General features: G+C 54.0%; 1 protein-coding gene and 1 long non-coding RNA gene across 2 annotated transcripts in view; one reads left to right on the plus strand and one right to left on the minus strand.

Moving 5' to 3' along the window:
- PAK6 (p21 (RAC1) activated kinase 6) overlaps positions 1-16,866 on the plus strand; it is a 41,459-nt gene extending 24,593 nt beyond the window's left edge. The window contains exons 4-11 of the mRNA XM_008069842.2: positions 3,152-3,360; positions 4,522-5,175; positions 11,601-12,098; positions 12,217-12,350; positions 12,695-12,821; positions 12,921-13,046; positions 13,507-13,641; positions 15,284-16,866. Coding sequence (XP_008068033.1) covers positions 3,157-3,360; positions 4,522-5,175; positions 11,601-12,098; positions 12,217-12,350; positions 12,695-12,821; positions 12,921-13,046; positions 13,507-13,641; positions 15,284-15,451 — 2,046 coding nt within the window. The 5' untranslated portion in view covers positions 3,152-3,156 and the 3' untranslated portion in view covers positions 15,452-16,866. The remainder of the gene's footprint in view (positions 1-3,151; positions 3,361-4,521; positions 5,176-11,600; positions 12,099-12,216; positions 12,351-12,694; positions 12,822-12,920; positions 13,047-13,506; positions 13,642-15,283) is intronic.
- A 790-nt stretch (positions 16,867-17,656) lies between these two features.
- LOC103272335 overlaps positions 17,657-19,092 on the minus strand; it is a 2,363-nt gene continuing 927 nt past the window's right edge. The window contains exon 2 of the long non-coding RNA XR_505115.1: positions 17,657-18,012. This is a non-coding gene — a long non-coding RNA (uncharacterized LOC103272335). The remainder of the gene's footprint in view (positions 18,013-19,092) is intronic.

Consider the following 19,092-nt stretch of genomic DNA (forward strand, 5'->3'; position numbering starts at 1 on the left):
ATTAACCTACCCCCGGTAGAGTCTTCTGGATTTTCTACCTGCATAATCATGTTGTCTCGGGCAGTGTTGGTCTTACTACATTTCAGATGAGTCCTAGCAGCCTCCTTTTATTTTAATTTAATTTTTATTTTTTAGATTAAAGTGATACATGTGCTGGTTTGTTACATAGATACATTATGTGACGGTAAGATTTGGGTCCTGTTAAGCCCATCCTCAGGTGGTGGACATGGTACCCAATGGGTGGTTTTTCAACCCTCACTCCCTCCCTCCCTCCCCTCTTTAGGAGTCCCCCGTGTCTGCTGTTCCCATCCTTACACCCGGGTGTGTTTAGTGTTTAATTCCCATGTGTAAGTGATAACATACGGCATTCAGTTTTCTGTTTCTGAGATAATTCATTTAGAGTGACAGGCAGATTCCCTTCGGGTTGTTGATGATCTGTTAGCCAAACGACTGCCTCTAGCCTCTAAATCTCTACTCCCCCATCACCAAAGCCTGCGCTCTATTGATTGCTTCTGCTAGCTCCCCACACTCCCCACTACCACCCCTGGACCTAAGACCTTTTTTCTCAGGCTTTTCCTGCTGCCTCTGAGAATAACCTGTGGACTCGGGTGGCGGGGTGGTGTGGGGGAGAATCCCAGTGTCATTTAGACCATTCCCTGAAGATGTTCTCCTTATGCATTCCTGCAGCCAAAGCTGAGCACTTGGGTAGGGCAGGGGGAGTTGGGGAGAGAGGTGTGCTTGGGGGAAAAGTATCAGGCAGCTCTTTTTCAGCTGTAGCGTGTGTCCTTGCACCTAGCTACAAGGACATGGATGCAACAGGCAGCTAAACTAGTCCAGGAATAGCAGGTCTGCCCAAGAGGCTGGGAGGAGAGACCTGCTGGATGGAAACTCTTCTGTAGCAGAAAGCAAAGGCTGGGAGAAAGGAGGCCAGATTTTACTAAACCATGAGGTGAAGAGGCTACATAATGGAGATATGGTGAAGCCACCAAGTCCTCAACACTGAAATCAGGCATGACCACTTTTGACAGGTAAATCTGAGAGGAAGGAGTTTGGCACCACTCCCAGACTTGTGTCTGCCCAAGTGCCAGTGTCTGGAGGGCCCCAAGCTTTGAGACAGTGATGCAAACATTGTAAGAGAACCAGCCACCGCTTACTGGAAATCTGCTCGCTTCACACTTCCTACACCCTGTGAGCTAGCGTTCATTAACCCCATTAGCTCAAATCATTTAGGTAACTTGCTCAAAGTCTCTCCAAATTAGTGGGAGACTTCCTACTAATAAAAGCAGGTGTCTTTTATTCCATAGTGCTTGGTCCGTAGGGGTTCTGCACATGTGCCTCTGTCTCTAGTGTTTGGTACAGTCCTGAGCCTCAGTCCAGAAGAGCAGCTAACAGTCCAAGAGATATTGTGTGAATTCAGATTGATTCACGCTTGGTGAGTTCCTGGCAGGAAGCACTGTCTGTTCTGGGCCCCTGCCTTTCTGAGTGGGCACCAGCTGCCTCCCAGGTCTGTGACCTCCTCCAGAACCTGCCAAAATGACCAGGAAAATGCCATTTCCAGAGCCAAAAGAGAATGCAGTGGCCCCTGTACTCCAGATCTTCAGATGGGTGAATGACCCATGCTTTCAATTCAAGAAACATGTTTACTTCATTTCTTGAAACCTGGGTGTGGCCTTTCTAGGTGACATAAGAACCCTTTGAGCTGTTTTGAGCCCTTTCAGATCCCAAGGCGTCAAGTGGGCCCCGTCATCCATCAGCATATGATCCCAAGCTGGGGGCTCCCCTGAAGGTGAGACCAGAGCAGCTGTGTGGGAGAGTTGCCTTCCTTCCCAGGCTCACAGTCTCCCTCTCTCAGATCTAGTCACATCACCCGTCTCAGGCCTGTGACACTACTGGCTATCGGGGGAGACCGAGAGCACCTTAGGCAAAGCCAGAGCAAAGCCAGGCTACAGGCTTGACCACAAGTGATGCTATGTACAGTCAGAGTTCAGAGACCAAAAAGAAGAGGCCCAAGAGGGGGTGGGCCTCTCTGCCTTACCTGGAGAGCTTTATTCCAAGATAGCTGCCCCTCATCCACCCCAGGCTGTCCCCTTGGCTCAGGGCCTTTCTAAAATTGAGGCAAAGGGCCAGGCACAGTGGCTCATGCACTTTGGGAGACCAAGGGGATTGCTTGAACCCAGGAGTTCAAGACTAGCCTAGGCAACATGGTGAGACCGCATCTCTCCAAATATCAAAAAATTAGCAGGTGTGGTGGCACACGCCTATAGTCCCAGCTATTCAGAAGGCTGAGACAGAAGGATCGCCTGAGCTAAGGAGGTCTGGGCTGTTATGAGCTGTGATAATGCCACTGCACTCCAACCTGAGCATCAGAGAGAGAGCCTAACTCAAGAGAGACAGAGAGAGAGAGAGAGAAGAAAAAGAAAAGAAGTAAAACTGAGGTAAAGCACCTGGTGACAATAAGAGCTCTTTTGAGGTTCCCTGATACATGATCCCTGACTGTGAATCAGCTAGTTGCCTTCTTATTAATGTTGTGGATCACACTAACAGATTTTCTGTTGTTGCACCATCCTGGGACAAGCCTGAATTGCCTGCGATAAAAAACAAAAAACAACTTTAGCATACTGTTGGATTCAGTTTGCTAGTTCTGCTTGGGATGTTCACATTTATGTTCAGAAGTGAGGTTTCTTCAGATTTTTCTTTTCTTGTACTCTTCCTATCTAGTTTTAAGATTCAAGATTCTACTCACTTCATAAAACAAGTTTGCTAGCTTTCCTCCCTCTTTCCCCCCTTTTTAATTCTTTGACAGTGGAATGGGACTTGGGATTTTATAAAAACACACCCCCAGAGTCTGCCTGCTCTGCAGGGGACTTGGCACAGAAGAGAAGACAGACACCTCTTTCCCCTGTTTATAGTCTGCGTTGGCTTATTTATGGTGCTTTTGTTGTTTCTGGGACTGTTCTGCTGGGAGCCAGCCATTTCCCTGAGGAAGTAGGGATGGGGGTGGAGGGAAGCCCTAGCCAGGGGACAGGGGAGCAGTACTGGGGGAGGGGAGGGGAGCGAGCCCGAGCCTGGCTCCCCAGCACCCACTGTAGGCACTCCCCCCTCCCCCGCCGTGTTTTCCTGAACCCCAGCTCAGCTTGACCCTCCCCTGCAGGCACCATGTTCCGCAAGAAAAAGAAGAAACGCCCTGAGATCTCAGCCCCACAGAACTTTCAACACCGTGTCCACACCTCCTTTGACCCCAAAGAAGGCAAGTTCGTGGGCCTCCCCCCACAATGGCAGAACATCCTGGACACGTTAAGGCGCCCCAAGCCTGTGGTGGACCCTTCGCGCATTACGCGAGTGCAGCTCCAGCCCATGAAGGTAAGAGAGGAAGTCAGGGATGGCTGGCTGAGCTCAGCCTCCCCTACTCCACAGAAAACCATACCTGGCTAAGCCCAAAGGCCCCGGGGGGAACCACCTAGTTATTAGCTATCGATTAGTCGGTGTTTTAATTCTGTGCTAGGCAGTCTCTCATTCTCTCCCTGTGTCACCCAGGGAGGAAGAGCTTGGGGAGCTCCTCTGCAGGGTAGCAAAGTTGCCAGATTTAGCAAATCAAAATACAAGATGTCCAATTAAATTTAAATTTCTTTTTTTTTTTTTTGAGTGGGAATCTCATTTTGTCATCCAGACTGGAGTGCAGTGGCACACTCATGGCCACTGCAGCCTTGGCATACTGGGCTCAGGTGATTCTTCCACCTCAGTTTTCCAAATAGCCGGAGCTATGGGCCCGCACTACCACACCCGGAAATTTTTTAATTTATTGTAGAGATAAGTCTCACCAAGTTGCCCAGGCTGTTCTCAAACCCGTGGGCTCAGGCAATCCCCTCGTCTCCGCCTTCCAAAGTGCTGGGATTACAGGTCTGGACCAGCGCATCCAGCTTAAATTTGAATTTCAGATAAGAATGAATAGTATTTTGGTATATATTCGTACACTATTTGGATCCACAGCCCCAAAGGGAGAACTTAATTGGATGAGTCAAGATGGATAGAACTTAGTTGGGTGAGTCAGACAGGGAGAACTTGGGTGAGTCAAGACGCGAGAGCCTGGTAGGAGTTGGGGTCAGGGGTCAAGTTGGGGTTTGGAGGCCATGAAGTCAGTGTGTATGTGGAGGGGACCCCTGGCCTGGCCTCTGCCTCTGTAGAGAGCTCTGCACATCTCCCCCAGGGCCACAGATGGACTAGAGAATGGAGCTCCTCTGCCCAGTGCTCCACAGCTCCTAGGCCCAGCTGACCACACTACTTGGGCAGGATGACGGGAACCCCATGGCACTCACTGCTTCCCTGTACCCTGTATCAGCACATGCCCGACCTACTGTGGGCCCTGATAAATGGCTAAAAAATTAACAAACGGGTGGATGATACAACAAGGGAGGGCCTTAGGTGTTCCTCGCCCCCGGGGATGCACTCTGACCTGATCTCCTGGCCTCTCAGCCCTGCCACCATCAGAGAGCTCACCCATAATCCTTTCTCTTCCCCCTACAGACGGTGGTGCGGGGCAGCTCCGGGCCTGTGGACGGTTACATCTCGGGGCTGCTCAACGACATCCAGAAGCTGTCGGTCATCAGCTCCAACACCCTGCGTGGCCGCAGCCCCACCAGCCGACGGCGGGCACAGTCTCTGGGGCTGCTGGGGGATGAGCACTGGGCCACTGACCCAGACATGTACCTCCAGAGCCCCCAGTCTGAGCGCACTGACCCCCACAGCCTCTACCTCAGCTGCAATGGGGGCACACCAGCAGGCCACAAGCAGATGCCATGGCCCGAGCCACAGAGCCCACAGGTCCTGCCCAATGGGCTGGCCACGAAGGCACAGTCCCTGGGCCCTGCCGAGTTCCAGGGTGCTTCTCAGCGCTGCCTGCAGCTGGGTACCTGCCTGCAGAGTTCCCCCCCAGGCACCTCACCCCCTACAGCCACCGGCAGACGTGGGATGAAGGCTGCCAAGCATGGCTCTGAGGAGGCCCGGCCACAGTCCTGCCTGGTGGGCTCGGCCACAGGCAGGCCCTCTGGGGAAGGCAACCCTAGCCCAAAGACCCAGGAGAGCAGCCTGAAGCGCAGGCTTTTCCGAAGCATGTTCCTGTCCACTCCTGCCACGGCGCCTCCAAGTGGCAGCAAGCCAGGCCCTCCACTACAGAGCAAGGTAGGTCGGGTTGGGGCTTCCCTCTAGGGCCACTCCCAGGAGGACAGGGAGCAGGCGTCCACTGGGGAATGGGTGTAGGGACCCATGCCCTGCCTGGCCTTACCCACCAAGGACCTACAGAGAGGCTCCCTGGACCGCTTCTCCCTAAGACGGCAGAAATGTGCATGGAACCCCCTTCTCAGTGAGGCTGGCTTCCTCCTCCCTCCCTCCTTCCTTCCTTTCTCTCCTTTTCTTTGTGGTCATTGTTTTGTTTCACATTTCTGTTATTATTTGTTCCTGAGTGTGTGGCCAGATGAAAAACTGGAGGATTGAATTTTGCCTGGTCTGGGAGCAGCAGGAGAGCTGACTTGTGGCATGTGGGATGGCCTCTAATGCACAATTTTCTTGTGAGAAAGGAAAGTGTGAAGGGAGCCCCAGTGGTGACATTTTTTGGCAGGCAGATTTTAGCATGTTTCTGCTTCTTATTGGCCCTATGGCATGCTATTGGTAGTGACCATAAACTCCTCTCCCATTCGGCAGATAAGAAGACTGAGTTAGAGAGGGTGAGACAGCCCCAGGCATGGAGAGTGAGTCAGAGAAGGAAGGTGGGAGTGGGTGCTTGCTGGAACTGCCCGTCCGTCCCAGGCCTTAGTGGTGTGGCTCTTGTTATGAAAGCATTATAACCAGGGCAGCCACTTGCTCCTTCAGAGGAGGTCTTTAAGGCAGGCCTAAGAAACAGCTGGGACAGTAGCATGAGTAATGAAGCCTCCTCTCCTCCCCAGGACCCAAGCCTGGGTTTTCCTCTTTCGGTGACAGGGTGGCTGTCATCCAGCTGAACCAGGGATGGGGGTATAGGGGATGTCCTAGACTTACAACCTTTCTAGGTCCTGCCAGCTGAGGCACCCAGGGAAGGTTCTGGGCTTTGCACACACCAAGCCCCCATTAGGACCAAGGACAGTGGGCTGGGATCCCCCATGGGGTGTGACTTGATGTGTCTGTGTGAGGACCATGAGTGTCTGTGAGCTGACAGGTCTCTGGAAAGCTGTGCATCTAGGGAGACACCCCCAGGAAGCTAAGGTGGGAGCAGGGCAGTGCACACGGCTAGGAGGTAAGACTCGGAGCTTGCTCCCCCCACTGCCTCTTGGGAATCCTGCTGGGTGGGCTTCAGGAATTGGGAAAAAGGGGGTCTCGACACTGGGCTGGGCACTGACATGTATCTTTCTGGGTTCCTGGCAACATCCCACAGCAGGGGATAGGTCTGTTATCCCCACACAGTTTACTGAGTACCCACCATAGGGCACTGCTGCTGGGTATGCTGGGATGTCTCTCATATCTTTGGAAGCAGGTAGTAGTCATCTTGGGTTCAGAGATATCACATTTCAAATCCAGGGGAGTAGATTCCTCCTAGGTACCTTGGGCATAACTGTCTAGATGTATACTCTCATGCTGGGCCTCTTAAAGGCAGAGCTGAGACCCTCTGGTCTGCCCTAGGCCAGGGCTTCTCAACTTCTGCTCAGTTGACATTCAGATCTATTGTAGAGATGAGGTCTTGCCAAGTTGCACGGGTGGGTTTCGAACCCATGGGTTCAAGCAATCCACTCACCTGCCAAAGTGCTGGGATTACAGGCTGAGCCACCAGACATTTGGATCAATAGTCCTTTGCTGTGGGGCTCTCCTGTGCATTGTGGTAGCATCCCTGGCCTCCATCTGCTAGATGCTAGTAGGCACCCAGGGAAGGTTCTGGGCTTTACAGAGCTGTTTTTGGTTGGGACAACTGAAAAGGCCTCCAGACATTGCCAAATGTCTCTGAAGCACCCTCATTGAGAACTGCTGCTTTAAGCAAATCCCAACACAGGTGGGGAGATGAGGCTTCCTCCTCCTCCACCTACCCCAGGAGCCCCCACACTAAGCCGGCAGCCACCCTTACTGGGTACATCCCAGAGGTTGAGCCCTGAGCGCTCAGGCCACTAAGGCCACATTATGCCAAGCATGGCTGTGGGAGGGTCTGAGTACAGACCCCAAGGCTCCTGTGCCCAGCCCCAGGCAGCATGGCTTGGGGTCACTGTGGCTAAAGAGCACAGGAAGACCAGGAGTGGGGCCAAGGAGGCCAAAGAGGCAAGACATTTGGTTAGGAGCTTTGGGGGGTGAGAAGTGTTCCATCGGGCATGATGGCTCATGCCTGTAATTCCAGCACTTTGGGAGGTGGAGGCGAGAGAATTGCCTGAGCCCAGGGGTTCGAGACCAGCCTGAGCAACTTGGCAAGAACCCGTCACTACAATAAATCAAAAAATGAGCCAGGTGTGGTGGCGTGCACCTCCAGTTCCAGCTACTTGAAAGGCTGACGCAGAAGGACCACCTGAGCCCAGCAGGTGGAAGCTGTGGTAGCAGTGATCGTGCCACTACACTCCAGCCTGGGTGACAAAGTGAGACTTTGAACTTAAAAAAAAAAAAAAGAGAGAGCTGGGTGCAGTGGCTCACACCTGTAATCCCAACACTTTGGGAATCTGAGGTGAGAGGATTGCCTGAGCCCACAGATTCGAGACCAGCCTGGGCAACTTGGCGAGACCTCATCTCTACAATAAATTTAAAAATTAGCCAGGCACGGTGACTTATGCCTGTAGTTCTAGCTACTTGAAAGGCTGAGGTGGAAGGATCACCTGAGCCCAGCAGGTCGAGGTTGCGGTGGCTGTGAGTGTGCCACTGCACTCCAGCCTGGGTGATAGAGTGAGACTCCAACTCAAAAAAAAAACAACAGTGTTCCACTTAGAATCAGAAGGGCAAGCATCGATTAAGCACCTATTGTGTACCATGTACTCCATTATATGCCAAGGGACCACACCATAGGGGTGGTTGGTCACAGGCACCTCATGGGTTGCAGTACCCATGGGATAAGAAGACAACCCACGGAGTTATGAGAATTAAATGAGATCACGTATTGAAGGGACTTATCAAAGTGATAAGCCCTCCACAAGTGGCTTTATTTCTAAAAAATATTTTGTCATGGTCTCTCCCTTTAGAACACTTATGGTATAGCCCCCTAAGCTCACAGCGGGAGAGCTGTGGCCCAGGGAGGGAAAATGAGGCATCAGTGTAACTGTATGCATGACTCTTCTAGTGGCTTCCTTCCCAGGAGGTCTCAGTCACACAAGTGATTCCAGAATTCATCCAGAGCCCATAATAATTAATTAACTCCACAGCTGTGTCCCCCTCTCCCTCTCTTGCATGGCTTAACACGTTTCAAGTCCTTGCTTGTGGTTACATTGAGTAACAGCTCCCTCTTTGTGGAGACAGGCAGCAAGACTGATGAAGATCAAGCCAGCTCCCCCAAGCGTATGTCCCACACGTCGCTGGTGCTGGGGTCCTGACTGGACCCACCCCTCCTCCAGCCCGACACAGGCTCCATCCCTGAGCTCAGCCAGCACCTGCAGCAGCATTACCACAGGGACCTCATCAGTGAAGAGAGGGAGGGAACCCCCAACATCAGCCCCTCCACTCCCACGCATTCACAGAGCAGAGATAGCCCATGTAGAAGTCCTGGAGGCCAAAAGGCGAAGGAGATCCTGGCTGGGCTTGGTGGCTCACACCTGAACTCCCAGCTGAGGCTGAGGCGGGAAATTGCTTGAAACCAGGAGTTCGAGACCAGCCTGGGCAACACAGGGAGACCTCGCCTCAGCAACAACAACAACAACAACAACAAATTTGCCATGCGTGGTGGCATGTACCTGTAGTCCCAGCTACTCGTGAGGCTGAGGTGGGAGGATCCCTTAAGCCCAGGAGGTCGAGGCTGCGGTGAGCTGTGATCATGCCACTGCACTCCAGCCTGGGACAGAGTGAGACCTTCACTCAAAAAACAAAAATGAAAAACAGGAGCTCCTTATACAGCCTTCCTTAGGAACTTCTGGGTGAAGACAGGTCAAGGGGCCATAGAACAACATCAAGAGAAACTTTATGTGGTCCCCAAGCTTGGCTCCACACTACACGGATGGGTGCTCGGAGAGCATGTTTTCTCAGTTTCTCACAGGCCAGCAGGCAGTCTCCTCAGATCCCTGGGTTTTTTTTACAGGGCCTTGGGGGCTGATGGGGTGATTGTATGCTACAGTGAGCACTGCCCCACCTCCCTTCAGTCTCTGCCTAGTGACAGTCCCTGCCTGTGATATCTCATGAAGTCTCTGCTCCCAGGACCTGGCACAGCCTCAGTAATGGCCATGTTCCCTCCACCCCTGTCACAGCCCTCCTAGAGGCTCCCTGAGGCCATGGAATCACATGGTTCATTCATCTAGAGCTTCTCAAAGTATGTTCCGTGGACCTTCCACATCCAAGCCCAGGAACCTTGTTAAAATGCAGTCTGTACCCTAGGGACCCACTGAATCTGTCTCCGAGCTGGAAGTCTGCAGTTTATCTAGTTCCCCAGATCACAGCGCACGGCCCCTACATTTGTGGAGAAGACTGGGGCTCAGAGAGGGTGGTTTGCCTAAGACTCATCACAGGCAGAGCAGACCAGGACCGAACCCCTGGTCCCACTGCCCCACTGTACGGAAGAGGGCACAGACAGTGAAAGTGAAGGTCAAGTGCTGGCAAAGACATGGGAGAATCTATTTACCGTTCGAATATGCTCACCAGGGATGGAGTAATTCCAAGCAATCCCAGGAAGCTTTCTGGCTCCTTTCCTGCAAAGGTCGAGCCTGAGCCAGGCACAGGCTGCCAGAGGCTGGCACACACTAGGGTGTGGGGGTGGCAGAAGTCGGCCATGGCATGGCTCTCAGCTGACAGGGGCTCCTCCTTAGAGAGGCCAGGGACTGGGTTGGGGAGTGGGAGCCCTGAAGCCGGGGCTGGGGTGGTAGTCCATAGGGGAGGGGTGGGGGAAGGTTGAAAAAGACTCTGGTTGAACCTGGTAGGGTCTGAGCTCCAGATCTGGGGTCCCTGAGCGAGAGCCCACCACAAGCTCACTGGTTGAGGAGATTTCCTGTAAGTCAGTTCAGCTCTGGGATTAGAACCAGGACCACTGGGCACCTAGATAACCACCTCTGCAATGACTTTGAAGTTCCAAGAAGGCCTCTCTGCAGCCTCTAAAGTGTCTCCCTCCAGGTGCTCTTTAAAACACATAGTCGGCCGGGCTGGGTGGCTCAGCCTGTAATCGCAGTACTTTGGGAGGCTGAGGCAAGTGGATTGCCGGAGCCCATGGGTTCGAGACCCTCCCGGACAACTTGGCAAGACCTCGTCCCTACAATAAATAAAAAATGAGCCGGGTATGGTAGCACACACCTATAGTGCCAGCTACTTGGAAGGTTGAGGTGGAAGGATCACTGGAGCCCAGCAGGTCGAGGCTGCGGTGGCCGGGAGCATGCCACTGCACTCCAGTCTAGGCGACAGAGTGAGACTCCAACTCAAAAAAACAAACAACAAAAAAACACACAGTCCTTGGGAGGGGTCCTGTTGCAGCTCCTTGGAGAGAACTAAAGGATGCCCCCTTCCTGCCAGGGATAGCAGCAGGGCTTGGCCCTGGAAAGGCAGAGAAACCCCTCACAGGCTCCAGAGCTAGGCTGGAGCTGTGCTCACTGGGGGCCTGGACTGCCCCTCAGCTCCACCTTCCCTTCTTTCCCACTAGAGGCCATGAAGATAAGCTCCTTGCCTTCTCTTCCCTTCTGGGGGGTCCTTAGCCAGGAGTTTCATGCCTGGGAGGAAGTGGAGGGGCTGCTCTGGGAAGTCCTTAAGAGACTTCCCCAATCCCAACCTCAAGGCTTGGGTTTGGCTGGACCTACCCTGATTCCAGATCTCTCTGGCCTCAGATCCCCAGCCCATGGGGGACACCTGAGAAACCCCCACATGGTAACAAAGCTCTGCGGTCCTCTGTCGGGGACATAACCTCCCAGCACAGACACGCAGACTCCCTACTGCAGTCAGGGCCATCAGACCCCAGCTGTGGCCTCCCTGCCTGGTCCTGAGAGTCGAGTCACCGCTGCCCACTGCTCCCCATCTCACTACCAGGGGCCTCTTCCACCACGTGGGCTTTAGGGTAGGGGAGCCTTGGGAGTGAAGAACGCCTCTGACCCAGATTCTCTGAGCAGCCCCTCCACACAGAGGGAAGATTCTGCCTCACGGTGGCCTCCCTGGGGTCTAGCTGTCAATTACCCAGGAAGAAATACCCAGCACCGGACCCCACGGGGACTTGGCTGTCTTTGTCTTCTTAGGCACAGTGGAGTGGATGTAAAGAGCCGCTGCTGGCCTGCTCACCTTGGAGTGCTGGGGGCTGGCATCTCGAGCAGGCCTGGGGCTGGGCTTCAGCTCTTTGAAAATCTTTACTCACAGCACCTCCCCAGTTTGGTCTGATGCCCTGTCTGACCCTACCAGAGTCCCGAGGTCACAGCAGCCACCCCCTGCATCTAGGAAGGTTGCTCCAAATGCTGCCGCAATCATGCCCCTTCCTGTTTCTTTTTTTGTCCCTGCAGCCCAGCTCATCCTTCCGACCGCTGCAGAAAGACTCCCCAACAAGCCTGGTGGCCAAGGCCCAGTCCTTGCCCTCCGACCAGCCAGCGGGGACCTTCGGCCCTCTGACCACTTCGGATACCAGCAGCCCCCAGAAGTCCCTCCGTACTGCCCCGGCCGCAGGCCCGCTTCCAGGCCGGTCTTCCCCGGCCGGCTCCCCCCGTACCCGGCACGCCCAGATCAGCACCAGCAATCTGTACCTGCCCCAGGACCCCACGGTGGCCAAGGGTGCCCTGGCTGGCGAGGACACGGGTGTTGTGACGCATGAGCAGTTCAAAGCTGCACTCAGGATGGTGGTGGACCAGGGTGATCCCCGGCTGCTGCTGGACAGCTACGTGAAGATTGGCGAGGGCTCCACGGGCATCGTCTGCCTGGCCCGGGAGAAGCACTCAGGCCGCCAGGTGGCCGTCAAGATGATGGACCTCAGGAAGCAGCAGCGCAGGGAGCTGCTCTTTAACGAGGTGGGAGGACAGGAGGGACATGGGCGGGGGCGAGGAATGGGCATGTGTGAGCAGGGGCAGTGGGTGGCCTAGCCTTGCGGGCGCTGTGCCTGGCACTCAGGCCCCCACCTGCCCCCAGGTGGTGATCATGCGAGACTACCAACACTTCAACGTGGTGGAGATGTACAAGAGCTACCTGGTAGGCGAGGAGCTGTGGGTGCTCATGGAATTCCTGCAGGGCGGGGCCCTCACAGACATTGTCTCCCAAGTCAGGTGAGCATCTGGGAAGGCTGGGCCCTAAGTGCAGGCTGCCTCCCATCGCCTCTTCTGCCTGTGGCCCAGAAGGGCTGGGGTGCCTGTCAGATTGTCCTGGGCCCTCTGCCTGTCTGGGGTAACTGGAACCCAGGGGTCTTGGGAGTGGGGAAGAGAAGGGTGGACTCCAGGCTAGGCTCAGGCCCGTTTTCACCAGGACTACGGCCCCACCGGGCTGCCAAACAGACTGCTTGGGAGCCGTGGGGGCCTGCTACCGGGGACTTATACTCCACCCAGTCCAGACACCTGCAGCCCTGCCAAAGCTAACATTCTCTTCTGTTGCATGGCCCGCCTTCCCTGTCTAGGCTGAACGAGGAGCAGATCGCCACTGTGTGTGAGTCTGTGCTGCAGGCCCTGGCTTACCTGCATGCCCAGGGTGTCATCCACCGGGACATCAAAAGCGACTCCATCCTGCTGACACTTGATGGCAGGGTATGCCCCTCTCTATCCCTGGCACAGCCACGTCCACCTAATTCCCTGCTCCTAGCATCCCTCCTCCTGATCCACCATTCACTCCCCTTTCAACCCTAGGTGAAGCTCTCCGACTTTGGATTCTGTGCTCAGATCAGCAAAGACGTCCCTAAGAGGAAGTCCCTGGTGGGAACTCCCTACTGGATGGCTCCTGAAGTGATCTCCAGGTCTTTGTATGCCACTGAGGTAACCATTCCCTCCATCCCCCAGGGGCTTCCCAAAGGTGGCTTGGGGACACGAAGCTCTTCATGTGACCCCCTGTGGAGCCCTCACCAAAAATAGCCCTGGTCCTCAGACTCCTACTTAGTCAGTACCCTTCCCCCTTTTTGATAGGGCTGCTCTCATCTGTGACATTGCTGCCAAAAACACATCCTGCAAGTGCTCCCCCCAGCTTAGGGCAAGATGGAGTGTGGCCAGGCCTCCCCATGTATGATGGCCTTTCTCAGAGGGTGGCTGACAGCTGTGTCCCTACAGGCAGTGGTCACTCATGAGGGAAGTACCTGACCGCAGGGTAGGTGACCAGGGGAGGGAGGAGACAGACTCAGCAAGGGGAAGCTGGGACCAGCTGCTCCCCTCCCCCTCCAGCACGCTACTACCCAGGGGCCTGACTCTGGCAATCATGGTCGGGGACATTCTCCTCCTGCAGGTGGATATCTGGTCTCTGGGCATCATGGTGATTGAGATGGTGGATGGGGAGCCGCCTTACTTCAGTGACTCCCCAGTGCAAGCCATGAAGAGGCTCCGGGACAGTCCCCCACCCAAGCTGAGAAACTCTCACAAGGTCAGTTGCTGCATGGGGCTGCATGCTGCCTTCCAAGTAGCTGGAACTACAGGCACACACCACCACAGGCTCCATTCTTCCTGGGACGAGAGCACCAGAAGCTGGGTATGAGCTGGGTATGAGCTCCTTGGAAAGACTCCTCTCTCGCCACACAAAATCTGCGCTGGGTGTGGGGCTGCATCTGTACCCAAACTCTCATGCTCACGCCAACAAGTCTGCACCTGCAGCTGCAGCAGTAGACTCGCTCCTCAGCAGGCGCTTGACAGGAGCTCCGCGACACCTATGAGCAGGGAAAGCAAGGACAGCAGCAATCTCTGCTGTCCAGGGAAGCTTAATTTTTTTTTTTTTTTTTTGAGTCAGAGTCTCACTGTTGCCCAGGCTGGAGTGCAGTGGCACACTCATAGCCACTGCAACCTTAACCTGCTGGGCTCATGTGATCCTTCTGCCTCAGCCTTCCAAGTAACTGGAACTACAGGCACACACCACCACGTCCAGTCAATTTTTTGATTTATTGTAGAGATGAGGTCTCGCCAAGTTGCCCAGGCAGGTCTCGAACCCTGGGCTCAGGCAGTCCTCTTACTTCTGCCTCCCAAAGTGCTGGGATTACAGACGTGAGCCACTGCACCCAACTGGAGGATGCTTAATTGAACACAAACTCTCTGCCCCACTGGTCAGGAGATCCATGCCACGACACAGTGTTTCCCGGCTGTCAGAATGAATGGCTTGTCCTCCACCGTTGCACATCCTGACCACCATGAGCCCATCTTTCCCCTTAAAACCAGTATAGATGGATAGATGGATAGATGTGTGTATATTGAACCCTTTTCTGCAAACTCCACTCCAAACCCACAGGCCTTACCAGTGGGCACCCCCTGCTGGCAGGTGAGCACAGGGCTGCAAAGTGGCACTGCCATCTGGTGGCCAGAACAAGAAATGTCCCAGAGGGTTGACGCCCAGTCTCAACGTAGCAAAATAGTTCTGTGGCCCCAGCACACAGCTGGATGGGAGGACCAATAGGAAACGCCTTTCAAGACCACTGGTCCTTGGAGCCTGCACTGCCCACCCCAAGATTAGCAGATGGAGACTTCCAACTGGTGAATTCCCCAGAGTCTTGCCCAAGACAGCCTCTTCCCAAGATATTGGCTCAACATGTACCAAGATAAGCCCTTGCCATAGACTTCAAGGCTGAGAGCAACAAAGAAATCTTCCTTTTCAGGGCTCACCTTGTTCTTTTCTATATTTCAAAGCACTTCCTCATCCCTGACCTCTTTTTTTAATTTTCACTAACACCCTGTGTGGCAAACAGGACATGCATACTTTATCATTAGCCATTTTGCAGATGAGAAAACTGAAGCCTAGAGAAAATTGTAACTTGCCTGGATCCTATCCTCAGGATCTATCCTTAGTGATGGACCCAGGCCTGGACCACTGATGCCAGTTCCATACCCCTTCCATAGAGCTGCAGAGCCCGAGTGCTGAACGCCTTGAGAAGGGCTAGATGGTGAGGGCTAGGGGACCCAGGAGGGCCAGGAAGTAAGAAACCAGAAAGTTCAAGACTTGCAAATGATGGCAGGACCGGGCAGTCAGGTCACCCCAAAGTGACTGCAAAGCGTGGTTTCCTCTCACTGCCCTGTCTCCACAGGTCTCACCAGTGCTGCGAGACTTCCTGGAACGGATGCTGGTGCGGGACCCCCAAGAGAGAGCCACAGCCCAGGAGCTCCTGGACCACCCCTTCCTGCTGCAGACGGGGCTGCCCGAGTGCCTGGTGCCCCTGATCCAGCTCTACCGCAAGCAGACCTCCACCTGCTGAGCCCACACCCTGAGTGCACCTGCCACCTGTGCCCACAGGCGGGGGACACTGGGCAGCCAGCCTGCTGGCAGGGCTTGCCTGCCTCATTCTCTCAGTATTCTCTCCAAAGATTGAATGTGAAGCCCCACCCCCACCCTCCTGCCCCTCAGCCTGCTGGGCCAGGCCGGACCTGCCCCCTCCGTCTTTCTCCCTCCGCAGTCCCCAGTTGCCTCTGGGATGAGGGAGACTTCTTCTACAGGATGACCCTTTGTCATTTGCACAGGGATATTTCTAAGAAATGCGGAGACCAGCGCTCCTGGCCACTGCGGCCAACACAGCAGAAGAGGCTGCTGTGGTTTTTTAAAGGTAGTTGTACACTAGCATCCCAGGCCACCAGAGAGGGCAGACTGCCTGTCTTCACACAGATACTTGCTGTTCTCAGCTCCGGCTTCCAACCTTGGGGGTCTCAAGAGGGCCCAGGGAAGGGTTTTATTACCTGAGACCCTCCTCTTCCTTTGTGTCTGACATCCTGAAGACACGGGCCCACCACACCTGCTTCCCGACCCGCTCTGCCTCCCTTACAACCTGCTCAGAACTGTAAATGGCCGGCCGTGGCCGCGGGAGGGGCGATGGGGCATTTTCTGAGTCAAAGAGAAAGAATGGAGTTGGTGGTACAAGTGGTCGCGCTTCACAGGATGGAGAGAACACCGTGTGTGTGTGTGTGTCTGTGTGTGTGTGTGTAAGGGGAGGAAGGTCACCCAACAGCCCGGGTCCCTTCAGGTCACCCACAGCCAGCTTCAGGAAGGCCACCCCACTGTCTGTCCCACTAAGTTCTGGCCTAAAAGGGCCTGCTTTCTTGGCCTGGATTCCCACCTCTCAAGTCCCATGTTTCTACCCTACCCGTGAAGAGGGCTGTATTGAGTCTAACACATCCTGGGAGCTCGGGAGGCTTCTGAGTTCCTCCTGTACTGTCGAGTGTGAGGGCCAGAGATAGAAGCCCTAAGAGAATATAAACTCTGTCAATTTTGTCTCAATAACCAGGTCATCAGGGACCCATTCTTCTCTTCAGAACCCTGCTGGGGGAGAAGGTGATCACCTCCTGGGGTTCTATCATATCAAGGGCATGGTCACCCCATTTGTGCGAACCATCTGCCCTAGCTGCCTCCGCAGACACCTGTCTCCTTGTCCTACTTCCCTCCTCGCCTTCAGGGCTGCTGTGAAACAGGGAATTCCAGGGAAGAACTTCAGGTGTCTGGACCCTATCTAGATAATATTTTTAGATTCCTCTGCTCCCTAGTGGCCTGCTTTGGGGCAAAGAAATTGCAAGGACTTTTTTTTAAGGGTCAGAGTTTTCAAAACAAAAGCATCTTCCCTAGAAACTTTTGTGAATTGTTTGCACTTGTGCCTGTTTTAAATTAAACTGAGTGTTCAAAACCTCTGGGCTTCCTGTCATCTCTGAGTGGAGCCAGGCTGTCTTCAAGCTGTCGTGGGTGTCTGGTGTGGCCCTCCCTTCTCCCCCACGTGACTCTGCAGTGGTGCCTCTGGTCCACAGAACACCCAACTTCCCTGATGGAATGGGGCCCAAAATGAGGGCAGAGGAGGAGGGAAACAGGAAATGAAAGGCCCTTGGGACTGAAGGAGATGAGAAATAAGGCTCCTTCCCAGGGAAAGAGGGAAAGAGCCAGCCCAGAAAGCTAGGGTCGTGTGCTGCAGTTGCTGGGGGTGGGCACAGTGGCTGACGGCCATGCTTTGGATCAGCGGCTCCCTGCCCCTGCTTGCTTCTCACTCCCTGGACTTCATGCTGTCCACAGGAAGTGGTCTGATGCTGCCTCCAGAACTGAGGGAGACAGTGTGGAGCTGGGAAAGAACAGAGTAGCACCTGGAAACTGAGAAGCTCCCTGGGGGTGGGGAGGTGGAAGGAATTATCTTCCAACTTCTAGCTCCAACACGGATGCCAGCACTTCCTTTCTGAGACCTAGCCCAGGGTTCACTTAAACCTTATAGCCAGCAGCGGGAGCCACACAGACAGGTGTCCTGGTCCTACAGCCCCGGCCCCACAAGCTCAGTGGGAAGCAGTACCTGTGACCTACCCTCAGGAGCCAGCCCTAGTAGGATGGGCAGGGATGGTGGCTAAGGCGGGAACAGTCACAGGAAGAGAGTGCACCCTTCCGTTGCTCCAAAGGGGGCCAAGAGTCAGGAGTGGACAGCAAGGCAAAAAGAGGCCCATTCTCGCAACAGATTAATACTGGATTTATTAACTATTCCTTTGAGTTGTAGTAGTCCTTCCACCACACAGTATCACTCCACAAGGGTGTGCGTATGTATGTCCTTTAGCTTCACACACAGACCTGTTCTGAACTTGATCTTAGAGTACTGAGCTCCAGCGGCCTGGGTGACTCTTCACAATGACGGAAGCAACAGGAATTGGAAAAGCAAAATACTTAGAAGAGTCTCTTCTAAAGTGGAGAGAGCTGGAGAGAAACCCAGCCTCAACGCCCTGGGGCTGACGAAGAGAGGAAGTTCAGAGGAGCGGAGTGTGGTGAAAGGTGGAAGTTCTGCACAGAGCAGGCCTGGTGAGGCGTCTGGAAGGACAGCAAGGTAGTCAGACACATGGTTCCGTTCAGACAGGAAAGATCTGCTGCAGTGTTTCAGAAACACCTCTTTCTACCACAAAGCTCTGGACAACTCCACAGAGAGAAGCCCTCGTGGTTGCTTACTGGATAAAGAGGGCCCAGGCGACAATCAACCAGGAAGAGACACTGTCAACGTCAGAGACATTGGAAAGATTACAGCGCCACTGATACAATGTGCAACCCAGGCCTCATGCTGTTTTTAAGCCAACATACTTTTTTCCTACACCACTTATAACTTCATTAAAAATTAAACACAGTTGAAAAGGGAGGAAATGGGCAAGCAAGGATCAGAAAGAAAGCAGTTTGCACTTGGGACATCCAATGATTCCTCCACCCCACCCCAGACTCTCTCCCTCAGACCTTTTAGGCACTTGGTATTGTGCGCCCACCACCCAGACAGGGGACTGAGGGGAGGCGGAGGTTTTGGGAGAAGAGGGTAAGGGAAGGGGCAGAACTCCTCAGAAATGAAAGCAAATATCAGAAGAAAACTGCATAATCGGTAGGTCCCAAGGTTCAGAGATTCTAAAGGAAGGACTAGCAGCTCAAGTGTTTTGAAGAGAGCAGTAGCTCTCAGGACAGGGAGCCTTAACTTGGAAGATTAATTTGAGGTCTTTATTTTTTTTATTATTTATTTATTTATTTATTTTAGTTGGAGTCTCACTCTGTCACCCAGACTAGAGTGCCATGGCCGCTCCCGGCCACCGCAGCCTCGACCTGAAGGGCTCCGGCGATCCTTCCGCCTCAGCCTTCCGAGTAGCCGGAATTACAGGCATGCGCTACCACGCCCGGCTGATTTTTTGATTTATTGTAGAGATGAGGTCTCGCTGCCCAGGCGGGTCTCGAACCCGCGGACTCATGCAATCCACTCACCTCAGCCTCCCAAAGGCGCGGGATTACAGGCTGAGCCACCGAGCCCGGCTTTGCCAGAAATATTTTAACAACTCTAAGACATAGCCTCAGAGAAACAGACAGTGGGACTTTCTTGTTCACACAGCATTAATGAATCTTTGGTGGCTTAGAACTTTCAAC

The sequence above is a fragment of the Carlito syrichta genome, unplaced genomic scaffold, assembly GCF_000164805.1.
Source record: "Carlito syrichta isolate Samal-C Ts95f unplaced genomic scaffold, Tarsius_syrichta-2.0.1 Scaffold312225, whole genome shotgun sequence".
NCBI classification, from domain to species: domain Eukaryota; kingdom Metazoa; phylum Chordata; class Mammalia; order Primates; family Tarsiidae; genus Carlito; species Carlito syrichta.